Source organism: Gobio gobio, assembly GCF_949357685.1.
Source record: "Gobio gobio genome assembly, chromosome: 1".
NCBI lineage: Eukaryota > Metazoa > Chordata > Actinopteri > Cypriniformes > Gobionidae > Gobio > Gobio gobio.
Genome location: NC_137097.1, coordinates 16,804,543 through 16,826,892, shown reverse-complemented (window position 1 = coordinate 16,826,892; position 22,350 = coordinate 16,804,543). Strand labels below are relative to the sequence as shown.

General features: G+C 38.5%; 1 protein-coding gene across 2 annotated transcripts; it reads right to left on the bottom strand.

The window, feature by feature from the left end:
* Positions 1-7,605: 7,605 nt before the first annotated feature.
* On the bottom strand, positions 7,606-22,108 carry LOC307133756 (piggyBac transposable element-derived protein 3-like). 2 transcript variants are annotated; one of them, XM_079828996.1, is made up of 4 exons: positions 22,083-22,108; positions 21,365-21,645; positions 20,685-20,979; positions 7,606-9,717 (listed from the first exon to the last, which is right to left on the bottom strand). In XM_079828996.1, exons 3-4 carry the CDS (start codon positions 20,917-20,919, stop codon positions 7,892-7,894), a joined length of 2,061 nt encoding a protein of 686 aa, XP_079685122.1. In that variant the 5' UTR covers positions 20,920-20,979; positions 21,365-21,645; positions 22,083-22,108; the 3' UTR covers positions 7,606-7,891. The 2 variants fall into 2 exon arrangements, with proteins under 2 accessions (XP_079685122.1, XP_079685123.1); XM_079828997.1 differs by lacking the exons at positions 21,365-21,645; positions 22,083-22,108 and having other exon boundaries at positions 7,612-9,717; positions 20,685-21,021.
* Positions 22,109-22,350: the final 242 nt, after the last annotated feature.

Here is a 22,350-nt window from a genome sequence, read left to right as displayed (position 1 = left end):
CTAATGATCATGGAAATGCTGATGCATTATCACGATTGCCACTGCCTGTACAGCACGATGACAGGAAAGATACAGTGGACACTTACCTCATAAACAAAATGGAGGCACTTCCAGTGTGTAGCAGCGACATCAGTAAAGGAACCAGAGCAGATCCAATTCTCTGTCGTGTGAAGGAGATGGTAGCCACTGGTTCATTTCCATCTACAAAAGACTCAGAAACGGTACTTAAACCATATCTTATGAGAAAGGAAGAACTCTCACTGATGCAGGACTGTCTGATGTGGGGACAGCGAGTGATCGTTCCATCAAATCTGAGACAACGAGTGTTGGAGGACTTACACACAGGACACCCAGGTGTAGTAAAAATGAAGGCTCTAGCACGTAGCTACATCTGGTGGCCAAACATTGATTCTCAAATTGAAGGAAAATCAAAGACCTGTATGTCCTGTCAACAACAGCAAAAATCTCCATGCCTCTCACCTCTACACCCCTGGACATGGCCAGAAGCTCCGTGGCAGCGGATCCATATCGATTTTGCTGGACCATTTGAAGGACGAATGTTTCTGGTAGTTGTTGACGCACACTCAAAATGGCCAGAAGTTCATGTGATGGATTCAACAACTTCATCCAAGACAATTCAAGTTCTGCGTGGTCTATTCAGTCGCTACGGCATGCCTGAAACGCTAGTTAGCGACAATGGTCCACAATTTACTTCAGAGGAGTTTGGAAGTTTCCTGAAAACAAATGGTGTTAAACATGTGCGCTCTGCACCATTCCATCCAGCCACCAACGGCCTGGCTGAACGTTTCGTTCAGACCTTTAAACACTCATTGAAAGCGTCCAAAGAACCAGTACCCTTACAGCAGAGATTGGACTCCTTCTTGCTACAGTACAGAAATACTCCACATAGCACAACAAAAGAAACACCTGCTATGCTGTTCCTGTATCGCAGATTGAGGACACGGCTGGATCTACTGAAACCAAGTGTGAAACAGACTGTGGAGCAGGCACAAGAGATTCAGTGTTCTTACCGTGCTCTTCATGCAAAACAAAGAGACTTCAGTGTAGGTGATTCAGTGCTGGTAAGGGATTATCGACGGGGAGAGGATAAGTGGAAAACTGGTACGGTTTCTTCTCAGTCAGGGCCAGTATCGTACACGGTTCAGGTGGACAGTTCACAAAGCTGGAAAAGACATGCAGATCAAATGTTAGACTGTCATCCAGAAATTGCCAAAAACACAGAAACATTGCCAGAAGAGAACAATACATCAGAAACATTGGGTGATCAGAGACAAGAACTGTCTTTAACATCTAACGACATTGAACCTAAGGTTCTAGATCAGCATGTAACCAAATTGGTTGAACCAGCCATTGCTTCTTCCCCAAATGTGAGAAGATTTCCTGTCAGAACCCGTAAACCACCTAACAGGCTTGATCTGTAAAATGTGTACATGTTATATACACTGAAGAATATGTTAAAGGTGTTGCATATTGTTGAGGTGAATAGTTAAGTTAACATTTAGTGAACTACTAATTGTGACCTGACTTATTTCCTAAGTTGACTTAATGTTGTTATGTTGAAATGAAAGCGGTGTAGTTTGAATAAGGAGGGAGGAGATGTAATGTATTTGAGTTAATGTTATAATACCTGATGGCCGCTAGAGGGCACTCCCGTGCTGTAGTATGTTGATCATGCAAGCATGCCGAGTAAAAACAGTTCATACCAGTGCAGCCATGTCTCCGGTTCTTTTTATGCATGCTCTGAAACAAAACAGAATGTTATGTGTTAGTATAGCATATTGATGCAGACATAACACACACAACGTTAATAAATGTTAGATAATGCAATGCAATGTTACATTTAATAATACATCATTCATTCTGCGTTGCTTGTAAAACTTTGAAGATTGTTTATAGATTTAAACACTTTAAACGCTTAAAACACAAACCTTTCTTCAGCAGAATCACAACAGATGCAGGAGCGCGGCGCGGACTTATGACGTCACACCACAACACCAAAATAAAAGTCCCGTTCACACACTCCAGTCCACATTCACAGAAGTGCACAAATACAAATAATACAAGAGATGACAGAAATTCAGAGTTGAATGTATTGCTGAAATACATGTTGTTCAATGATGTGCTGAAAATATGAAACTAGTAAAGACTGAGAGACTTTGTCTAAAAGTTAAAACTGTTTTGTTTAGGGGAATCAATTATTTATCTATTTTTTTATTTATATAAATTATCTATATCTAGATATATAGATTTACATCTAGATATATTCTTAATGATAAATATATTATTAAACAATAAATATGTAATATAAAATCCCAATAATTTTTGAGTGATAGTGAAGAGAAGACATTGTTGAATAAAGTCATTATTTTTGTTTATTTGTTTGCGCATGAGAAGTCTTCTCCTCGCTTCATAACATGAAGATTGAACCACTGGAGTCACATGGACTATTTAAAAAAAAGTTTTTACAACCTTTCTGGGAAATGAAAGTGTTAAATTGCTGTCTGTGGAGAGGTCAGTGAGCTCTCGGATTTCATCAAAAATATCATAATTTGTGTTCTGAAGCTGAACGAAGGTCTGACGTCTGCATTGCTGAAATGAGTAAATGTATAGTCTTTATGATCAGTGTAAAGAAACCCAGATCTTCAATAAGTCTCGATAGGTTTATTAACTTTAATATCAGCGAACAACAATATAATGTTACCTACTGTAGTTAAATTCATTTAATTTAAATAAACCACGTCTTTTGTACCATATTTTATATTTATAAATAGCATCAGCTCCAATATATAGTGTGTCATACATTAAGTTTTCAAAACAGAAGAGTCGAGATTAGAGACTGTGGAATATTTATGTTAATGGTAAGTTGTAAATGACTACTGGGTTCTGTTTGCCCTAACACAACATTATATTTGGACATAATCTGGCTGGCCCTGAGGGATATGGCCAGTTTTCAGGTGTTATCAAATCTCCAGTTTGAAGTATTCATAATTCTTATTAAAAAAAATCTGGGCCCTCGCGTTTATCTTGTGGTTTTCTAGAAGGTCCCCCATTAAAAAGACACTTAATAGACTAAGATTACACACAACATTAATAACATTTTATGTTTACATAGCATGAAGTTTAAATTTTAAGTGGCATAAATTGTATCTTCTGTATTTATAGAAAACTCCAGTGCAGAATATCAGAAGAAGAAGATTGAAAATCGAGGGGCCAATCTGGAACAACTCAAGTCCATCAGACAGAACTGCTCCTAGAAGACTATCCAGGCCACCAAAAGTAAACATGCTGCAACAAATCCTTCCCCAGGATTACTGGCTGACCTGCGATACCATTGACCTGGCCAGCTTCCTCACAGCAAAGGACAACATGGACATTGATGGGTTTCAGTCAGTTCTGTCCTTTAGTGCTATTGCTAATGGAGGGATTGTGGGAACGCCACAGAAAACTCCAGTTTGTGCAGATATTGCACATTCAGCAAAACAACTGGATCACAGTTAGCAATTTATTTTGTGATGAATCAGCTCTCTGTGTATGACAGTAAAAGCGCCCTCTGGACCCGAGAACCCTACAGACACTGTCCTCGCTGGTAAGGCCACAGTCAGGCAATCAAATCTAAGCAATTGTGGCGTGTTCTCAATAGCATTTACTATGCAAGGGCCATCCACCAAAGCTATGCATATTTAATGAAGGCAGGCTAAGGGCACACCTGTATGCTTCATTAAAATAAAAACAGCATCACACTTTGCATGAGTGAAGCTGAGGCAAACATGACCAAAACTGCAGAACCAGTTTACTGTGTTTGCAGAACAGCCCATAACAAGAGCTCATGGTCCAGTGCTCTGAATGCCAAGAGTGTTATCATCCTACATGTGCAGATACACCCAGAACTGCAATGGGAAATGATCAGGTCTGGCAATGTTTCAAATGCCACTGATGACATAGTGGACTGGACACTACATGAGAAACACCACAGTGGGGAACACCAAATGAGTGCAATAAGAAGAAGCTTTATTTTTTATTTTAGTATTTTAAATTATTTGACGTTTTAATTTAAACGTGCCACTGCTGTATTTTGACCTTGCATTTGATTTATTTTTATTTTATATTTATTTTTATTTGTGATTTATATAAGTAAAGGAGTAAAATCCAGATCCCTATTTATTTAGGGTCTTTTACCTACATTTTTGTATAACCGTGCAACACTATGCAAATTATTAGATTTGCAGTGTAAGAATGCACTTTTTGGGGTGATTTAGCCTTTATTTTTCTCAAAACTATACAGTAAAATGACTTGGAAATAAACAGTAATTCATCTTCTGTATTCAATTTATGGAATCTCACAGTTCAAAATGCTTACACTAAGCCTGAAGACATTGCACACCAGTTACGCTCGTCTGATGTAGCGAAAGCATTTTGAACTGTGAGAGGCGTTACACTTTTTCTGTAAGTTGGAAGTTATAAATTGTACTTTATAAAGTAAAGCCGTGTGGAGCAGTTATGATGGATAGATGCACTTTTATGGACTTCAAAAAAGAGCAACAGTCACTGCCATACTGGATACACCTGAAAGTATCCGTTTCTTTTCTCTGCTTAAATATTGGAAAGCTTCTGAATACAGACACTTCCTCCTATTTTACAGCCTTCACTGTTAGTTTGTCATTTTACCCCGAAAATATCTTGTCCATTTACTACTTCTAGTACAGGCCAGATACATTCTTGCTCAAGATTCAATTTTCCCCCAAAACATTGACAAAGCTGATGGCCTTTTAAAAGCATTTGTGGGCCTAATTTATCAAAATAGTTCCATGAAATATACTTGAATGTAATTAAATAAATATTGTATACAGCAACTATCAGGGTTTTATTCTCTAGCCATTGTAGGTTATTTAATTATTTTGTAAGTATTTGTATTAATTTTCACTTGTACTGGACAGCAGTCCTGCAGGATTTTTCACTTGTGTTGCAGTTGTGCTGGATGTTCCTGCATGTTTCTGTTGTACTGAAGGCTTCATTCTAAAACCTGTAGGAATTTCCTGCAGGATTCCTGTAGGTTATTTTTGTAAAGGTGATCCACATTATCATCTTCTTCTGCAGCCCCTGCCTGATCCCCATATCCCTCCTCTTCTTCTGCATCTTCTTGGACTCCACCTCTCTCATCTTCTTTCATGTTTTGTTCATTTTGGCCTCCTCTCTCAGAATCTCTCAAATGATGTTTATTGCGGCAATGCCACAATGATCACAGAGCTTTATATCTGCTCTATTTAATTGATTTTTTTTTTTAAATAGCACAAAACGTGCACGGCTTATATATTTATTTTTTATTTCAAAATTTATTTAAATGCACTTTTTAAAAACAGCACAGATAAAATAAAAATCATGAGCAAAACAAGAACAATCATTCAATAATTAAAAAAAAAAAATTAAACCTTTGCACATAAATAAAAAATATTATTAAAAAATGTATTTCAATTTGTGATGCATTGTTTTCTGTGTTCCTGATTTCTAAATGAATCATTCCCTTGATTCACACCAATTTTTTTTCTATGAACAAAAAGTTGCGATTTTCTAGGCCTACGCACAGCGTGCTGGCGACTATTTTCAGGTGCTGCGTAAAATTATGCTGGAATGAGAGTACGGTTAGCCATATTGGCCAAGAAAAACACAACTTTTGCGTCTGTTTTAGTACACGATATAACTACAGAAGTGTCCAGATTTATATAGGAAAAATATTGATATATTATTGAGAGAGATGCTAATGGTCTAATCCGATTCAATGATCTATGCTAAGCTATACTAAAAGTGCTACTGCCAGATCTGAAGAACATTCTTGTAGATGAGCATCTGATACAAACCACATTTAACGGTCTTGTGTGAACAGCCTCACCCAAAAAAAGACAAAAAACGTATTTTGAGTGGAAAATCAGGTTCAGCTGCAATGTGAATAAATATTCCTAATTTCACACAGATACATATTTTCTGGTGCCATTTGAAATTGTAGAGCCTCAGATCTGCATGACTTTTCAGGAATATCTGTACGTGATGGCAAAAGACAAGGCAGCCAGAGAAAAAACATAAAATAAACAGAAGAGATCTCTTGGCAAAATAACTGGTCCTGTGAATTAAACAACATTGAGGGGAAAGGTTTAATTTCTACAAGTTCTCTCTCCAGTGAATCCTCATGTGGCACTTAAGGTTATCTTTAAATCTGAAACCCTTTCCACACTGACCACATATGAATGGGCTCTCTCCTGTGCGAAATCTCATGTGGTTATTACTCTTTCAACGCAGATCACATGAACATGGCTTTTCTCCAGTGTGAATATGCATGTGTCCCCTCAGGCTTACTTTCTGTGTGAAGCCATTCCCACACAGAGTGCAGGTGTAAGGCTTCTCTCCAGTGTGAACTCTCATGTGACTGTCAAAGCTTTCTTTACATCTGAAACTCTTTCCACACCGTTGGCTGGGCGTCTCTCCAGTATGAATTCTCGTGTGGACTTTAAGTTTTCCTTTGTGTCTGAAACTCTTTCCACATTGTTGGCAGCTGTAAGGCTTCTCTCCAGTGTGAACTCTCATGTGAATCTTAAGGCTTTCTTTTCGAGTGAAACTCTTTCCACACTGTTGACAGATGAAAGAGCTCTCTCCAGAGTGAACTCTCCTATGGACTTTAAGGCTTTCTTTTCGAGTGAAACTCTTTCCACATTGTTGGCAGATGTAAGCGTTCTCTCCAGTGTGAATCCTCGTGTGTACGTTAAGGTTTCCTTTATTTTTGAAACTCTTTCCACACTGCTGTTGGCAGGTGAAATAACTTTTAGTTCCTGTCTTTTGAGCTCTTTTTTGTGAGGAATTCTTTTTAGCTTGTGTCGATCTTTGTCCAGTCATTAAATCATGATGTTTATCATAATGGTCTCTCTCTTCTTCCCTTTCATCAAGTTCATGACTTGCCTTTTTTAATGCCATGAGATCTAGGGCAAAAACATAAAACAATTTAGAGATTTAAAGTTTAAATAGCAGAGTATAGAATAGTCTGTACTATAGAGTATAGAGTAGTCAAATCTAACAAGACCACTTTTATGATTTTTGGACAAACGGTTCAGAAGTTATTAGCAAAAATAGCCATTTTTCATATCTCCCGACCAGTAGGTGGCGCTGCGCCGAAACGCTGCATGTTGCCTCAGGTCATGCTTGTGATGATATGTGCCAAGTTTGTTTTGAATACGATAAAGCATTGCGGAGATATAGCCTTAACCCTTTAAGGTACGCACCATGAAAAAAGCAAAGGAAAAAATGTTTCTTTTCATTTTTTATTAAATTATGATAATAAAAACAATCAAAAAAAGTTTTAAATTAGACCCTACAGTATTTTAGATACAGTCCTCTAACAAACGGTTGAGACGTCTGTTCATAATAAAATAACAATATTCAGAACAAGTCATATTAAGTGCAATTTCTTGATCAATAAAACATCTGATGGCTGCTATTGATGGCTCCAAACACATCAAGTTTGTGTGCGTGTGTGCGCGTGTTGGTGCAAAACTTCACCCAAGATTTGATTAAAACATTTTCGTTTTTTTTTTTTTTTTTTTTATGTCAGTGGGAGAAAAAGAAAACATCCACTAAGCTTTACAGACACTGTTATGAATATGGTCAGACTACTTTAAACTATTGTGCAGTAAGGTCTTCTTTGAAGAGTTTTAAAGACGATTTAAAGAAATACAACACATACTTTTGGTGGTCATGCAACAGCACAAACTGGTTTTGGTGGTCGTGCAACAGCACAAATGGGTTTTGACCTGTTGTGCAACTGCACTAATGATTTTGATCAGGGGTGCAACAGCAGAGGTGCAACAGCACTTATTTTGCCTTTGGCCATTCATTTCTGATGGTATGCTGCAAAGCATTCCTGCTTTGCATTCATACACAGGAATACATGACATTTCTGGCATTTCCATCTCGACACTCCCTTTGGACAGAGGTTGCAGCGCCCCCGCTTGTTAGAGTGTAGTGGCAAATGTCCGAAGTTGTCATATTGTACATCTGGTTGTGGGTGGGAGGGTCTTGGGGTATTTGACTTTTTGTTTGACGACATCTGTGGTGGAGAGGATGATGAAGGTCGGCCAACATTGGATGCTGGCTTGTTGACTTGAGCCAAAGTGTGTGCGACTGCCAGACGGAACTTTTTGAGAGGTAGCAGTGCTTCTTTCAGGAGTCTGCAGTCCCGCTTGTAGACAAGCCAGGCATTTGAGATGCAGAGGTCTAGGATGTATCCAAACAGGGGAAGGTACCATCGCCTGGATTTCGCCGGGGTCTTATACATGTGTACCAGCATGTCAGACAGATCAATGCCTCCCATATGCTGATTGTAGGCAGGGATGAGTGATGGGCACGGGACAGCGACCTTTGCTTTGGCCTCTTTGCTCCACCGTTTGACAGAGGAAAGAGGTGTGATGCCACAGGCACTGCTAAGAAGGCTCACACATTTATTATCGAACCATTTCACTGCGAGCAGCCCTTCAGCAGACATAAAGTCAAAAGCTCCACGTCCTTCCTTCATCAGCTCTTTGTCCGTCTTTAAGGTTGCTCCACCCATGCGGTTTGGTCGGACAGTGCCAATGCACCTGATGCCCAGGTTCTCTTGCAGGTTCTGGACCAAGTCAAAACTGGTGAAGAAGTTGTCACAGAAGACGACTGAAAGTCTTGGCAGAGTGATGGTTTTGCAGAGTGTTGTCACAAGTTTGGCCCCTAGAAGCAGTGCCTCCTCCTGCTCAGTTAGGGCAACGTTGAAAAATGTGGACGCCCCCTGATAGAGCAGAAAGTCATGAATGATGCCAGATGAGCTGGCCCGGCAGAACAATTTAAAGCCCCACTTGTCTGACTTGTTGGCAATATACTGGCGGAGAGAGCCAGTCCTTGTGCCTTTATACGCCACCATGACCTCATCCACACTGTGCTGGTAAGTGGATGAGATCCGAAGACACTGCTGACGAAGCATGTCAAAAAGGGGGCGGATTTTGTAGAACCTGTCTGGACTGCCATTGCACTGCTGATTATCATTAAAATGAAGGTACCTGCGTAACAGCTTGAATCTTCTCCTTGGCATAATATCGGCTATCACATTAAATCGTGACTCAGTGCACCAGTAGTCATCGATGGCTGGGAAACTGAAAACACCCATGAAGAGAAGCATTGCCAGGAATTTTTCAATCTCTTCAGGACTGGTGCTGATTGGATCTCCCAGTTCCTTGGCAGCGTAGAGATTGGTTTGCTCAGAGATATGTGTAATCATCTCATCCGTGAAGAGCATTTTAAAATACTGAAAGGGTGTCTTTACAGCATCAGGGAGGTTAAAACTTGAGTCTGGAACCTGGAATGTCTCAATGTCTTCATGCCTCCACAATCTTCTTCTGCCTTCCTTTCCATCTGGGGGTGATGGTTCAGGTGTCTCCTGTAGCTCTGCCAAAGAAACAGTTTTCAGGGAGTTTTTCCCCATTCTCCTCTTCTTTTTGGACGGTGGTTTAGAGGATGAACTGGTTGAGGCAACCTCCTCCTCATCCATTGAATCAAAAGAAGTGTCCCCACTCTCTTCTGCTGGTGTGGGCAGATAATCTGGATCATCTACGGGGTCATCATCACTCAGATCCGCATCTGAGTCCTCAGGATTTTCTGGCACAAGGGCCAGAAAAGTGCGTGGTCTTAAACCTGTGGGATTACAAATTTAAGAATATGTTTGAAATACATTTTGTGCAACCCCAGATAGCATTGTGACATTGAGTCAATGTTGAAATTCCATCAGAATCATCAATTTGGTTGAGGTTGAAATGTCAATGCTAAATAATATTGGATCAATGTTGAAAATTCGATGCAAAATAAATAGTGGACCAATGTTGAAAATGCAATGCTAAATAATATTGGATCAATGTTGATAATTCCATGCTTTGCAGTATTGAAAAGACAAACATTGAATCAATGTTGATTTTTGGTCAGCTTAATTCTCCACTGGTGAGGCTTACTCAATCTATCTGTCCCATCATTCAACATGTTAAAGCAAATCCAAATCAATTGGGTACATTTCTGTGAAATGTGAGCACATTCATTCTCCTCAAAGGATGAATCTCCGCCAACAAGTGTGTGGATTAACAAAGAACTACTACCATAAATTTAACTCAATGGGACGAACCAGTTGATTATTATTAGTAGGCATATTGTTAATATTACTGTTTTAATTATTGTTTTAAAATCGCCTCCATCATGGAAAACATCGCAATCCTCCAGTGTTTTCGGCTAGCTACATCACATGCAGAGAGATTAATGACTGTCACAGAGTCCTTAATTCTTGTGGTCATCCAGTTATATAAATCATAGCCTTATTTAAATTTATAAAATGTAGGCTATTATTTTTATTTAAATCATGTATAATTTATATACATGTATTTATTTATCTAAAGAATACAGGGTTAATAAAGAATTTTGAATATTTTCCCCTACCGATCGAATGCGCCACAATCCAATCCAGGAGGGGGCGGTAATGCACATTCAGATCAAAGCGCGGCTTAACAGACTTCAAGCACGAAAAAGACAGAGACAGCACAGCAACCGTGTTTTTTTAGAGGTAAGTACAAAAAGATGAATACAATTCATCTCAATTTTCATTTCGTGTTTTCATTTATCTTTATTTCTTACAACTTGTGAGCTTCTCCTGGGCGAGTCAGAGTGAACTGCGACGTTAATAGAGTCACGTGAATGCCCTCCATACACAACCAACGCCAAGGATATTCTTTAATACATTGAATTTCAGTTTGTTTTTCACCAAACCAAACCCTATAATTTTTTTTATTAATCTTTATTTCTTAAGCTGGGCATACACGGTGCAATTTTGTCCGATTTCGAGCCGAATTCTGACTCGTGCAACTCTTATTTGGGTCGGGACGATTTTCTGCTTTGTCGTGTGTCGTTTGTAGTGAGGTGTTCGCGTGATTTTAGAATCAAAATGATTAATCTGTGCGTGCAACGAGTAAGATGTGCATTTGTGGATCCAGTGCCACGCATGCATTCATTGACTCGTTTGTGAGTGGATCCTATTTGATTCATATGAGTTAATGAATGCATGCGCGGCACCGGATCCACAAATGCACATCTTACTCGTTGCACGCACAGATTCTGACCAACATTAATACAAAATCGAAGTTTTGCATTCACAATTATGTGTATTTGTACAAAATGCTGCACATTCATGCAATTCTGTATTTAGCACACATAACCCACTGAGCAAAGCAATGTCCAAAAGACGTCTTTTCAATTTCTTTGCCCCTAGAGGCGTACGTTGAAAAGACGTCCACTGAGGAGCCAGAATGAAAGTTTTTATGACGTCTGTTTTTGACGTGTTCTGCACGTCCGATATAGACGTTCATGGAACCTCAAGGTTAAAATTTTTTTCAAATGTGCTCATTGTGGACATATTTTCCATTTGTAATTGCAAAGCAACTCACAGACAGTGTGTGTTTGTCCAGAAATCATGAAAATAAAAGACACTTTTAACATACCTAATGTCGCTTTATCTTTGCTTTCTCAGCCACAACTATTGTTTCACACACACAGTTACAGCAGCCAAAGAAAAGCTAACACAAATACGGGGACCAAGAGCCCAACTAAAGCAAACGCTTCCCACCACAATGGTGACTTCAAATGAAACATAAATATCAACATCTAAAGCTCTGTTAATTCTCAGTAAGAGCTTCTGTAGACGTCTGACAGAAATAGTCAAAGTGTGTCTTATGTCTGTGATTAAGGGCAGCACCAGTGTCTCAGTGGGAAACACTGTCTCCTCACAGCAAGAAGATCCTGGATTGAATCCCACGATTCTCTCACGATCCAAAGATGTGTGAATTACAGATGCTAAATTGTCTAAAGTGTGTAAAGGTGTGAGCTAAGTTTCTTTTATTTTCATGATTTCTGGACAAACACACACTGTCTGTGAGTTGCTTTGCAACTACAAATGGAAAATATGTCCACAATTTGAACTAGTTTTTAACCTTGAGGTTCCATGAACGTTTATATCGGACGTGCAGAACACGTCAAAAACAGACGTCATAAAAACTTTCATTCTGGCTCCTCAGTGGACGTCTTTTCAACGTACGCCTCTAGGGGCAAAGACATTGAAAAGACGTCTTTTGGACATAACTTTGCTCAGTAGAACATTTCAAGTTTCACTTCATTTTGTAGTACATTTGTAATGATTGATTTAAGAATTTTTAATATTTGGACTGGAAACAAGAAAAAATACCAAATAAGAAGAGCATTTTTTGCAGTGTAGTCAAATCTTTTGATCATTTATAATATAATAGGCCTTTGTTGATTACATTCCAAATAAAATAAACTACAAAAAATATATATTTCCTTTGCCCTGTTGCTCTGTCACAGACTTACATGAAGCTCATTCATTATGCAGCTCATTAATGCGAGTCCTTTGTTATCTCAGGTGCTATCTCATCATTATTCATTAGATATCACGCCTCCTCGCATATTGGCTTTGTGAAGAGAAACTGTCTTACAAATTTTAAAATAAGTGTATTGTTTTATGTGAATGAGTAGACTCAATGATTCTCACATCAGTTTGAAGAAAAAACTCTATACAAATACAGACAGGAGTCAAAAGTCTTGGGAACAGATATCTATTGTGTTTTGAGGCCTTAATTTTAAAACAATTTTTTTAGTTTTTTCAAAATCCGTGCATAAACATTTTTCTCTCAAAAATGCAAGCATGTACATACATGTTGCTCACATATTATGGTAGCCCAGTTTGTGCTGAATACAGTGTAATTACACTTTTGCCATTAATGTGTTTATAAGCAACTGAAAAAAACACAAATGTCAGAGCATGTAAAAACTTCTAAAGGGCCCAAAAAGAGCTCAGACTCCAGAGGGTTAAAGCAAACAGCTTTACAGGATTAAATATAAAACAAACAGTCATTCTGTCATGGAATGGACTATGCACTTTCTGTTAAATAGTTTAGAAATTAAAAACTACTATAGTGTGAACCTTTAAAACATATACACATAAAGAATCCTGCAGTCACTTTACTATTTCACAACATAGTGATTAGTGATATAAATGATACTGCATTAATAACTTGTCAGATTGTATGCATATGGTTCCGTTCTTTAATCTTTAAATTAGATCTTTCTAAAAAAAAAAGAAAAGAAATATCGCAATATATTGCCTTTCTTACAATATCGCAATATATCGTATCGTAACCCCTGTATCGTGATGCGTATCGTATCGCCAGATTCTTGGCAATACACAGCCCTATTGGATTAGCATCTATGCATTTGAATGACACTGTTATGCTGATTGAATTAGGATTGATGAGACAGGAATATTTGGGGTGTGTCCCTATTTCCTATACAACATTTGCATTGTATTGTTCAGAGTGTCTCGTCCCCTGCTGTATAATCCCTCCCCCTGAAATGTAGATAAGTTACAGTGTTCTGTACTGTTAAGTTAGACTTGTTGGACGACCACAGCCGAAAGAACAGCACGTGTCTCAATAAAGAGTAACGTCTGCTTGAAAGATATCCCAACGTCTCCTGGTCTCTTCTTCAAACGAGGAAAAGGAAGTTTACAACAAACCGTAAAATGATTTGGCGTCCATCTATCATGTCTAAAACATAAAGAAAATAATTTGAATTACAAACCATGTACACTTACAATGCTAGTCATACAGTAATACACATAGTCAATTTTAAATCATGAAATTAATAGTAACACCAGAATTGGTATTAATTCTTCAAATTTATTCTTGATATTTACCATATACAGTACAGAAATGGTGAAAGAATTATATTGATCAAATATTTTTCATCAAATATGTAATTAAATTAATAATTTTACTAACACTAACCCTTTTGTTCATTGTAAATAGCTCATTAACTGATTTTACCAACATTAGCTAGCTTCTCTACCACAAAATGACAACTCAACCGTTTGGTAGAGCATGTTTTGAAAAAATTATTTGACCCTTATAAGACTTAATTTTGTTTAATTAAGTTACATGATTCTGTTTAACAACTCCTCTGAAATGATAATATCTCAACAAAATAGTCTTACCTTTAAAAGTCCCACCGATATGCGTCATCAAAGGACGAGTTTGAAGGAATACTGAAAAGGCATGCTGCTCAAAGGCGCAGTACCATCTAGTGGATTTTTTTAGCATTGCACAACTACACCAAACGATAGAGATGGCTCATTCAGATTTAATTAAGCTTGATGCATTTTTCAATGAAATATTGTGACTTAAAGTGTGGTCTACCAAATGGTTGAGTAGTATCTTAAAGGGTTAACCCTCTGGGGTTCTTCGGGTCAAAAATGACCCGAAGCGTTTTATAAACAAATGTAAAAAATCGTAGCTTCATCGGAATGGTCCAAAACTTGGTGACTTTATTGGTACTTGGTATATGAACACCCCAAAAAAATTGGGGACAGGATTGGTGAATCTCTAAAACATCAAGAGTGCAGAACAGACAAAAAAACTCACACACAAAAACACAATTCGCTTTTGGAATGGCATGCGTTCATTTGTGTGTTTTTGTGTGCATAAGTGTGTGTGTGTGTGTGTGTGTGTGTGTGTGAGAGAGAGAGAGAGAGAGAGAGAGAGAGAGAGTTTTTTTTGTCTGTTTTGCATATTGATGTTTTAGAGATTCACCCCTTTACTGTTGAGTCCTTTTTTTCTGCATCCTGGCTTATTTGTAGATTGTAAGCACAAAAAAACTAATTTCCCATTCATTTCCTATGGGGGTCATTTTTGACCAAAGGTCCTGAGTGTGACTATTTTTTTTTTTACGACCACTTAGACTTTTCAAATCATGTCCCCAAATTTTTGGGTGTTCATATACCAAGTACCAATAAAGTCACCAAGTTTCGGACCATTCCGATGAAGCTACGATTTTTAACATTTTTTTATAAAACACAAGATCCACTATAGTGGTAAAAATGTGCTATTGCGTGATAAAAATGCTCAATGTGTCCACCGTATGGCTAGCCTGGTTTTACCAGACTCTCGTACATTTCATTTGTACATAGAGTCTGGCCACTCTCCATTGACAAGCGTTTACTTCCTTGAAGGCGGGCACTCTGTTGAAGTTTAAAACTATTGGATCTGCCAAGAGTCACTCTGGATCTGCCTAACCAATCACTAACGTTTGGTCGTGACGTATGTCACGCGCCGTTCGCCTTTGATTCTCACATTAACTATGCACACCACCTCAGTGTCAGTAATAAAATTCGGATTGTTATTTATTCACGGTAGAGAGGAGAGTTTTGTGATCTGAACGCGCTGCTCTCGTGGTGCATATCTCGTGCAATCATAACATGATTGTATGCTGTCAATAAAATGTAATATGCTTGGTATGATAAGAATAAATACTGCCGTGAATAACAGCCCAATTCAAATGTTTACGTGCTTTTCTTCTTTTATTTTTTGAGCGGTGATGAAATATTTTGCTCTTGTAAACACTTGCCAGTATTTAAAGAAATACAAGTCTAGAAATGCAAATTACAGCTCACGCAACCGTACAGTGCTCTGAAAGGGTCTAAAGGATATAAACAGTGAGTTTTGAAGTGATATATTCTTGAAAACTCAGAGATGTGGATTCGGACAGCAATTACATTACCACACGACCTTGGTGTTTGTCAAAAGCAGTCGATAATTCAGCCTGGGTTTTTCTCACGGGTGGTGGGAGACGGACGGCTTCAGCAACTCCTTCACCACTAACGGAGCGAGCTGAAAAATACATTTCCCGGACCACAACATCAGCAGTACAGCAGTGATTGTTCTTGCTCCGTGTAACGGGAGTTCGTTTGTTCAGGGAAGAAGGAGGCGGGAACCGGCGAACGTTTAACAACTTTTAATCAAATAATAAACACAAAATGAAAGTAAAAGCGGCAGCCCCTCACGGACGACTGCCGCGCACAAACATAACAAAACGCATCTTAAAATCCAGGCCTGGTCCTCTCTCGTCCTTCACCGGTGTCGCTCGTCCTTATATGCCTCCGTGCTCCCTCATGAGAGGACTCGAGACCGGTGTGTCTCAATCACGCACACCGATCTCGCTCGCTCGTCCATCTCGCCACACTCGGGTTTTAACTTCTGGACATTCGTCAGCGCTGCCACACACTCGCATCTTTCACCGCCGCCATTACTGAACTACAACTCAAACTAGCGCACGACATCAACGTCAGCGCTCTCAGCCACTCCCTCTGTTCTCTGATTGGACCGGTAAAAAATTGTTCGGGGGAAAACCTAAGCATACACCGCAGTCCCAGACGTAGTACTGAAGGAAAATGAAAATTGAGCGGAAGTACGTAGGAGGGCGGAGCCAGGCTACCGTATGGCACCGATCTCATTTAAAAAATGGCTTTCATGAGGCCTAGGCTTGACTCTAAAATGAAATAGCTTTAATAATAATAATACAAAAAAAAAAAAAATTATATATAAAAAATGTTTTATTATATTCAATGGGAAAAAATGGGTCATAATTATTGCATAAATATTAATTATAAATCATAAAATTATCTCAAAACACCAAAAAAGAAAAAATATTATTGAACAAAAATAAATTTCATTGATTTTACTCAAATCTTTTTTATCTTAATCCCGCACTTCGGTCATTTTTGACCCGAAGGTCAACCCATAAATTAAGAACCCCAGAGGGTTAACACTGTGAAGCTGCTTTGAAACAATCGGCATTGTAAAAAGCGCTATATAAATAAAGTTGACTTGACAATATCTTTAAAACTTTCAAGAACCTCAGTTTTAAAGGGTGAAATTTAAATATTACTGAGTTAGAACTCTATTCTTATTTAAATTAATGAGTACTCTATTTAGATCATCACAGGTAAAAGCAAAAAATGCTTTTCTTTTTTCCAGTCCAAATCAGGGCTGCACAATAATGGTCAAACTGATAATCACGATTATTTTGCTCAAAATCACGATTATTCTATCAAAAAGGGTAATGTAGTTATGGCCATTTTGCATGTTCTCTACCAACCTACACTTCACCCAAAAGGCCTGTAGGTGGCACACGACTTCATTTCACCAACTATGATAATCTCATTAGATGGTAAATCAATACAAAACACATGGTTTTGGCGAACACTTTGTAATCTGTATTCACATTAGATTTTTAATGTAACAGTTTGTTTGCAGATGAGACAAAACCACAGATTCAGATTGCCCTGCAAATTCGTAAAGCAAAGAACGGATGCTCTATGAGATAAAAACATTTCCCTGGCTGTCCCGTTTTCCTCTCATAGAAAACCATTATAAATAAAAAACTTAACATCACTTAATGTAGCCCACTAAGTGATATTAAAAGATAAAAGTTTCTGTATAGTATGCTTTATTAGTATAATGTTTACCAAGTTTCGTCTTTTAATGTCACTGTGTACATTAAGGCACGTCAAGCGTTTTCATTATGGGAGGAAAATGCTAAATTAAACGTGTTGTGTTCATATTCAGGGCTCATCTGCTTTTCTGTACATAGTATGCTTTATTAGCATGGTGTTCACTTAGTGTGGTTTGTTAATAACACTGTCTTAGTTAATTAAGCCACGTTAAGCTTTTTTCATGTTAAGCGTTTTAGAACGTCCCAGTGGCGATATCATTTTTAACTGATTCACATCATGAAAACTAGTAAAACCTTTAGGAACTTCAAAACATAAAACGTCTTGGTTACGGATGTAACCCTCGTTCCCTGAGGAGGGAATGGAGACGTAACATTAGTGACTAACGAATGGGGGTTTCGCTTAGAAGCCTTTCATCTTCGAGATTTTAGAAAACGCCCAATGGCAGTGCCAATGCCATGGGCATGCAGAATTTGCATACGTAACTCCGCCCCACCGCGTGGGTATAAAAGGACAAAAGTACGTGGCAATGTCGCTTTACGTTACCTGCTGAGGAGCCAAGACTGAACTCCCATTCCAGCAGCACAGCGGATATGGCAAAGGGACGTTACGTCTCCGTTCCCTCCTCAGGGAACAAGGGTTACATCCGTAACCGTGACGATCCCTTTCGTTCAGTCACTACGACGTAACGTTATTGACTAACGAATGGGGGTCCCAATATAATCACGCCACTCAGCTGTCTTCCAGTGCCCTGCGTAAGTGCGAGTGCCCTGTTGTAAGACTAGGACTCCCACTTATCAGAGGAATACCAAGGTACACTGTGAAGCATATTCCAGTGGAGATATGCCAGACCGCCTACCCGTAGGGAGGACTTAGAGAGTACACATATGACCCGCTAAGACATATGACTCCGATATAACACACATAACACATATATACACATAATAACACACATGACTCCGATTGCAACTCAATTCTGAAAAAAACAGAATTTTTAATTATTGGACAAAAAAGCTCCACAAGTAGTAACCTAGAATACTGTCTAACACTGTCAAGTGCTCGTCGTCAGTGAGGAACCTGGGTGTGCTCTTTGATACCAATCTTTCGTTTGAAAGCCACGTTTCTAGCATCTGTAAAACTGCATTCTACCATCTTAAAAATATATCTAAATTACGGCACATGCTCTCAATGCAAAATGCTGAACAGTTAGTTCATGCGTTCATGACCTCAAGGCTAGATTATTGTAATGCTCTACTGGGTGGTTGCCATGCTCGCTTAATAAATAAACTCCAGCTGGTCCAAAACGCAGCAGCTCGAGTTCTTACTAGAACCAGGAAGTATGACCATATTAGCCCAGTTCTGTCAACACTGCACTGGCTGCCTATTAAACATCGCATACATTTTAAAATCTTACTTATTACTTACAAAGCACTAAATGGTTTAGCTCCCCAATACTTGAGCGAGCTCTTAACATATTATACTCCATCACGTCTACTGCGATCTCTAAATTCTGGCCAGTTGATAATACAGAGAATATTCAAATCAACTGCAGGCGGTCGATCCTTTTCCTATTTAGCACCTAAACTCTGGAACAGTCTTCCTAACATTGTTCGGGAAGCAGACACACTCTGTCAGTTTAAATCTAGACTAAAAACACATCTCTTTACTGTGGCATACACATAAAACACTTTTTCAATGAAATGATTGTTAGGCTGCATTAACTAGGTCAGCCGGAACCGGGAACACTTCCCATTACACCTGATGTACTCGTTACATCATCAGAAGAATGGCAACTACGCTAATGATAGTCTCTCTGTTTTATCCCAAGGTTTACTGCAGTCAGCCGTATCCAGATCAGATGGTGGACCTGCGGCCAGACATGACCAACGCATGACCCTGAAGTGTCTGCAGAGACCGTGTCAATTAGACTCCCCTGAAATTGCATCGTCGACACAGCATCTTCAATAAACCCGTCTGACCTAAATACATAATACAGTAAGCTTCAGTTAACTATCAATGAGAACAAACATGTTTACATTGCTAAGGGTCTTGTGTAGTGATCAAACAAACATCAACAGTAGCTATAAAAGTGTGCACACATGAAGAGCAGATGGCTTTTTTAGGCAGTTCACGTTACCGAGAAGCCTCTAAACTAAACACTAAACATCCCATCAACTGATCTCTAACTTCTTTAACTTAAGCAAACACTGCTAATACATATATAATTAACAAAACCAAACATTCAAATGCTATAAAAGTGAGCACACTGAGACTGAGAGAAATAAACAGCAGATGCTGGCTATTTTCAAATAGTTCACGTTAGCTAATAATAAACACCACTTTAACATGATCTCTAACTTAAGCACACGCTTTTAATACACATTTAGTCATAACAAAAAAAAACATGCCCGTTTTAATGCTAGTAAAAGTCTGAGTACAAGGAAACGATCCACCGCATGCCTCTCTGCCACTCATCTGTGCTGATCTGTGTCTCGGGTAGATGATGTCACTCGGAGGGAGGCGTGACCATTTCCGCTAAACACACCTCAGTTTCTTGCACTAGTATCGCACACTCACTGACTGAAACGCAGAGTAAAAGTTGCGTTGCAAATGAAACCACTTTATTTCCCTTTTGCAATTATTTATTTTTGTTTCTCTCAATACTATTTTTTCTTTTGCAAAACTTATTTTCTTCTTTCAATACTTTATTTTTCTTTTGCAATTTTTTTTATTTTTGTTTGCAAAACTTTATTCTTTTGCAAATCTATGCGGCATTATTTTGACTCCATATAGAAATATGTAGAGGTTTCCAGCCTGAGCTGCAGGGCAAAATCAAATCCTCATCAGATCAGGCTGGGTTTACCTGGTCTAGGCCATTTCAGCAGCGACTCGCAGAACAGGATAGCGGATTCAGTCAATTAAAAGCGCTTGTCATTCCTGAAACTTTGCAGAATAAGTGGACGTTGGTCCTCTAAGAAACATGACAAAACTTTTCTTCAAATTGTGAATGTAGTTTAGACTACAGAAAGCAAGCAGTGCAGCCATTATAGTGCGATCGACAGAAAATCTCTATAAACAATGACTCTAACGGCACAACACATCTCTTATTTACATCGAGTATAAGCTTTGCTTGTTATAATGAGAGGATCTGCGAGCGTGTAGACTTGATGAATGACAAGTTTACTCCAACCAGCAGGACTGAGGACATTCACAAGACATTCTTCACAAATATCCAATGACTGAGTTCAGCTTTGAGAATGAAACCAACCTGTTTGTTCCTCAGTTTCTTCATCTTTCACTCTCAATGTTTCTTCAATCTTCAAGTCTTCACTCTCCTCTTTCTCTGTTTGTTCCTCAGTTTCTTCATGTTTCACTCTCAATGTTTCTTCAATCTTCACGTCTTCTCTCTCCTCTTTCTCGGTTTGTTCCTCAGTTTCTTCATGTTTCAAACTGAATACATTTTCAATCTTCAGGTCTTCACTCTCCTCTTTAATAAACAGCATTTTATAATAGTGTGTCACTTGTCTCAGTCGCTTCAGCGGGAGTCTTTTTGTGTGTTTGTCCTGTTTAAGATGAGAATAATTAACAGAAAGAAAAATAAATCCACATTAAATCTCTGAGTGTCTCAATCAGCTCTAGTTCAGTATCAGCTCAGTCTCAGTAACACTCAAAACTAGCACTACAAACTAATAAATAACACAAATTATACAGACACTATATATTTATTTATTTATATCTTATTTATTTCTCTCATCTCTACTTGCCAGAGACTGAACTCATGTTTATATGATGAACTGATTCACGATAGAGAGAGAAATGAGAAGCTGCTTCTGTTACTCATGAGTTTATTCTGTTACTTTACTGAACAATCAGTGGCCACTTTACCAAAAGCTAAATGTTTATTTTTATTCTTAAATTAAAAAAATATATAAAAAATAGTTTATTTACCCTGATAGTTTGAGGTGCTCTCTTTCCTTTTTGTGTGAGGCTCTACAAACTGCAGGCGGGTCAGGATCCATTGCGGCCCGCCAGTCTTCTGAGCTCCAGAACTTCTGCTCCTTTTTCTTGGCTGTGGACTCCACAGATGGTAGATTCAGCCAAGGGTGTTCTGGGCCATAGCTCAGCCTCAATGAAGCCGGGCTCTTCATGGGCTCTTCATGGGTGCCAGTCCAGGTGTCACTGTTGGTACCATCTGAGGGTGTACAGGAATCACTTTCAGCTGAAGGTTCCTTAAAAGAAACAATCAACATGTGAACAATGTGATACTACAGATTCTTACACTTGTTCACCAATCACCCATAACAATAACAGGGTTCAGTATCAGCGCAGTCTCAGTAACACTCAAAACTAGCACTACAAACTAATAAAAGAACACAAATTATACAGACACTGTATATTTATTTATTTATATCTTATTTGTTTCTCTCATCTCTACTCGCCAGAGACTGAACTCATGTTTGAACTGATTCACGATAGAGAGAGAAATGAGAAGCTGCTTCTGTTACTCATGAGTTTATTCTGTTACTTTACTCACACAACGTTAATAAGTGTTAGATAATGCAATGCAATGTTACTTTTAATAATAAATCATTCATTCTGCGTTGCTTGTAAAACTTTGAAGATGGTTTCTATAGATGTAAACACTGTAAACGCTTAAAACACAAACCTTTCTTCAGCAGAATCACAACAGATGCAGGAGCCCTGCGCAGCTTTATGACGTCACACCACCACAACAAAATAAAAGTCCCGATTACACACTCCAGTCCACATTCACAGAAGTGCACAAATACAAATAATACAAGAGATGACAGAAATTCAGAGTTGAATGTATTGGTGAAATACATATTTAAATACATGTTGTTCAATGATGTGCTGAAAATATTAGACTTATTTAGACTTTGTCTAAAAGTTAAAACGGTATTGTTTAGGGGAAT

What these genes read in the sequence shown, in the direction of transcription:
- LOC307133756 (XM_079828996.1), bottom strand. Translation starts at nt 20,919, where the DNA reads ATGCTGTTTATTAAAGAGGAGAGTGAAGACCTGAAGATTGAAAATGTA. An exon ending in AGAAACTGAGGAACAAACAG is followed by an intron (nt 9,718 to 20,684) that starts GTTGGTTTCATT and finishes GTAATCCCACAG; the next exon opens with GTTTAAGACCACGCACTTTT.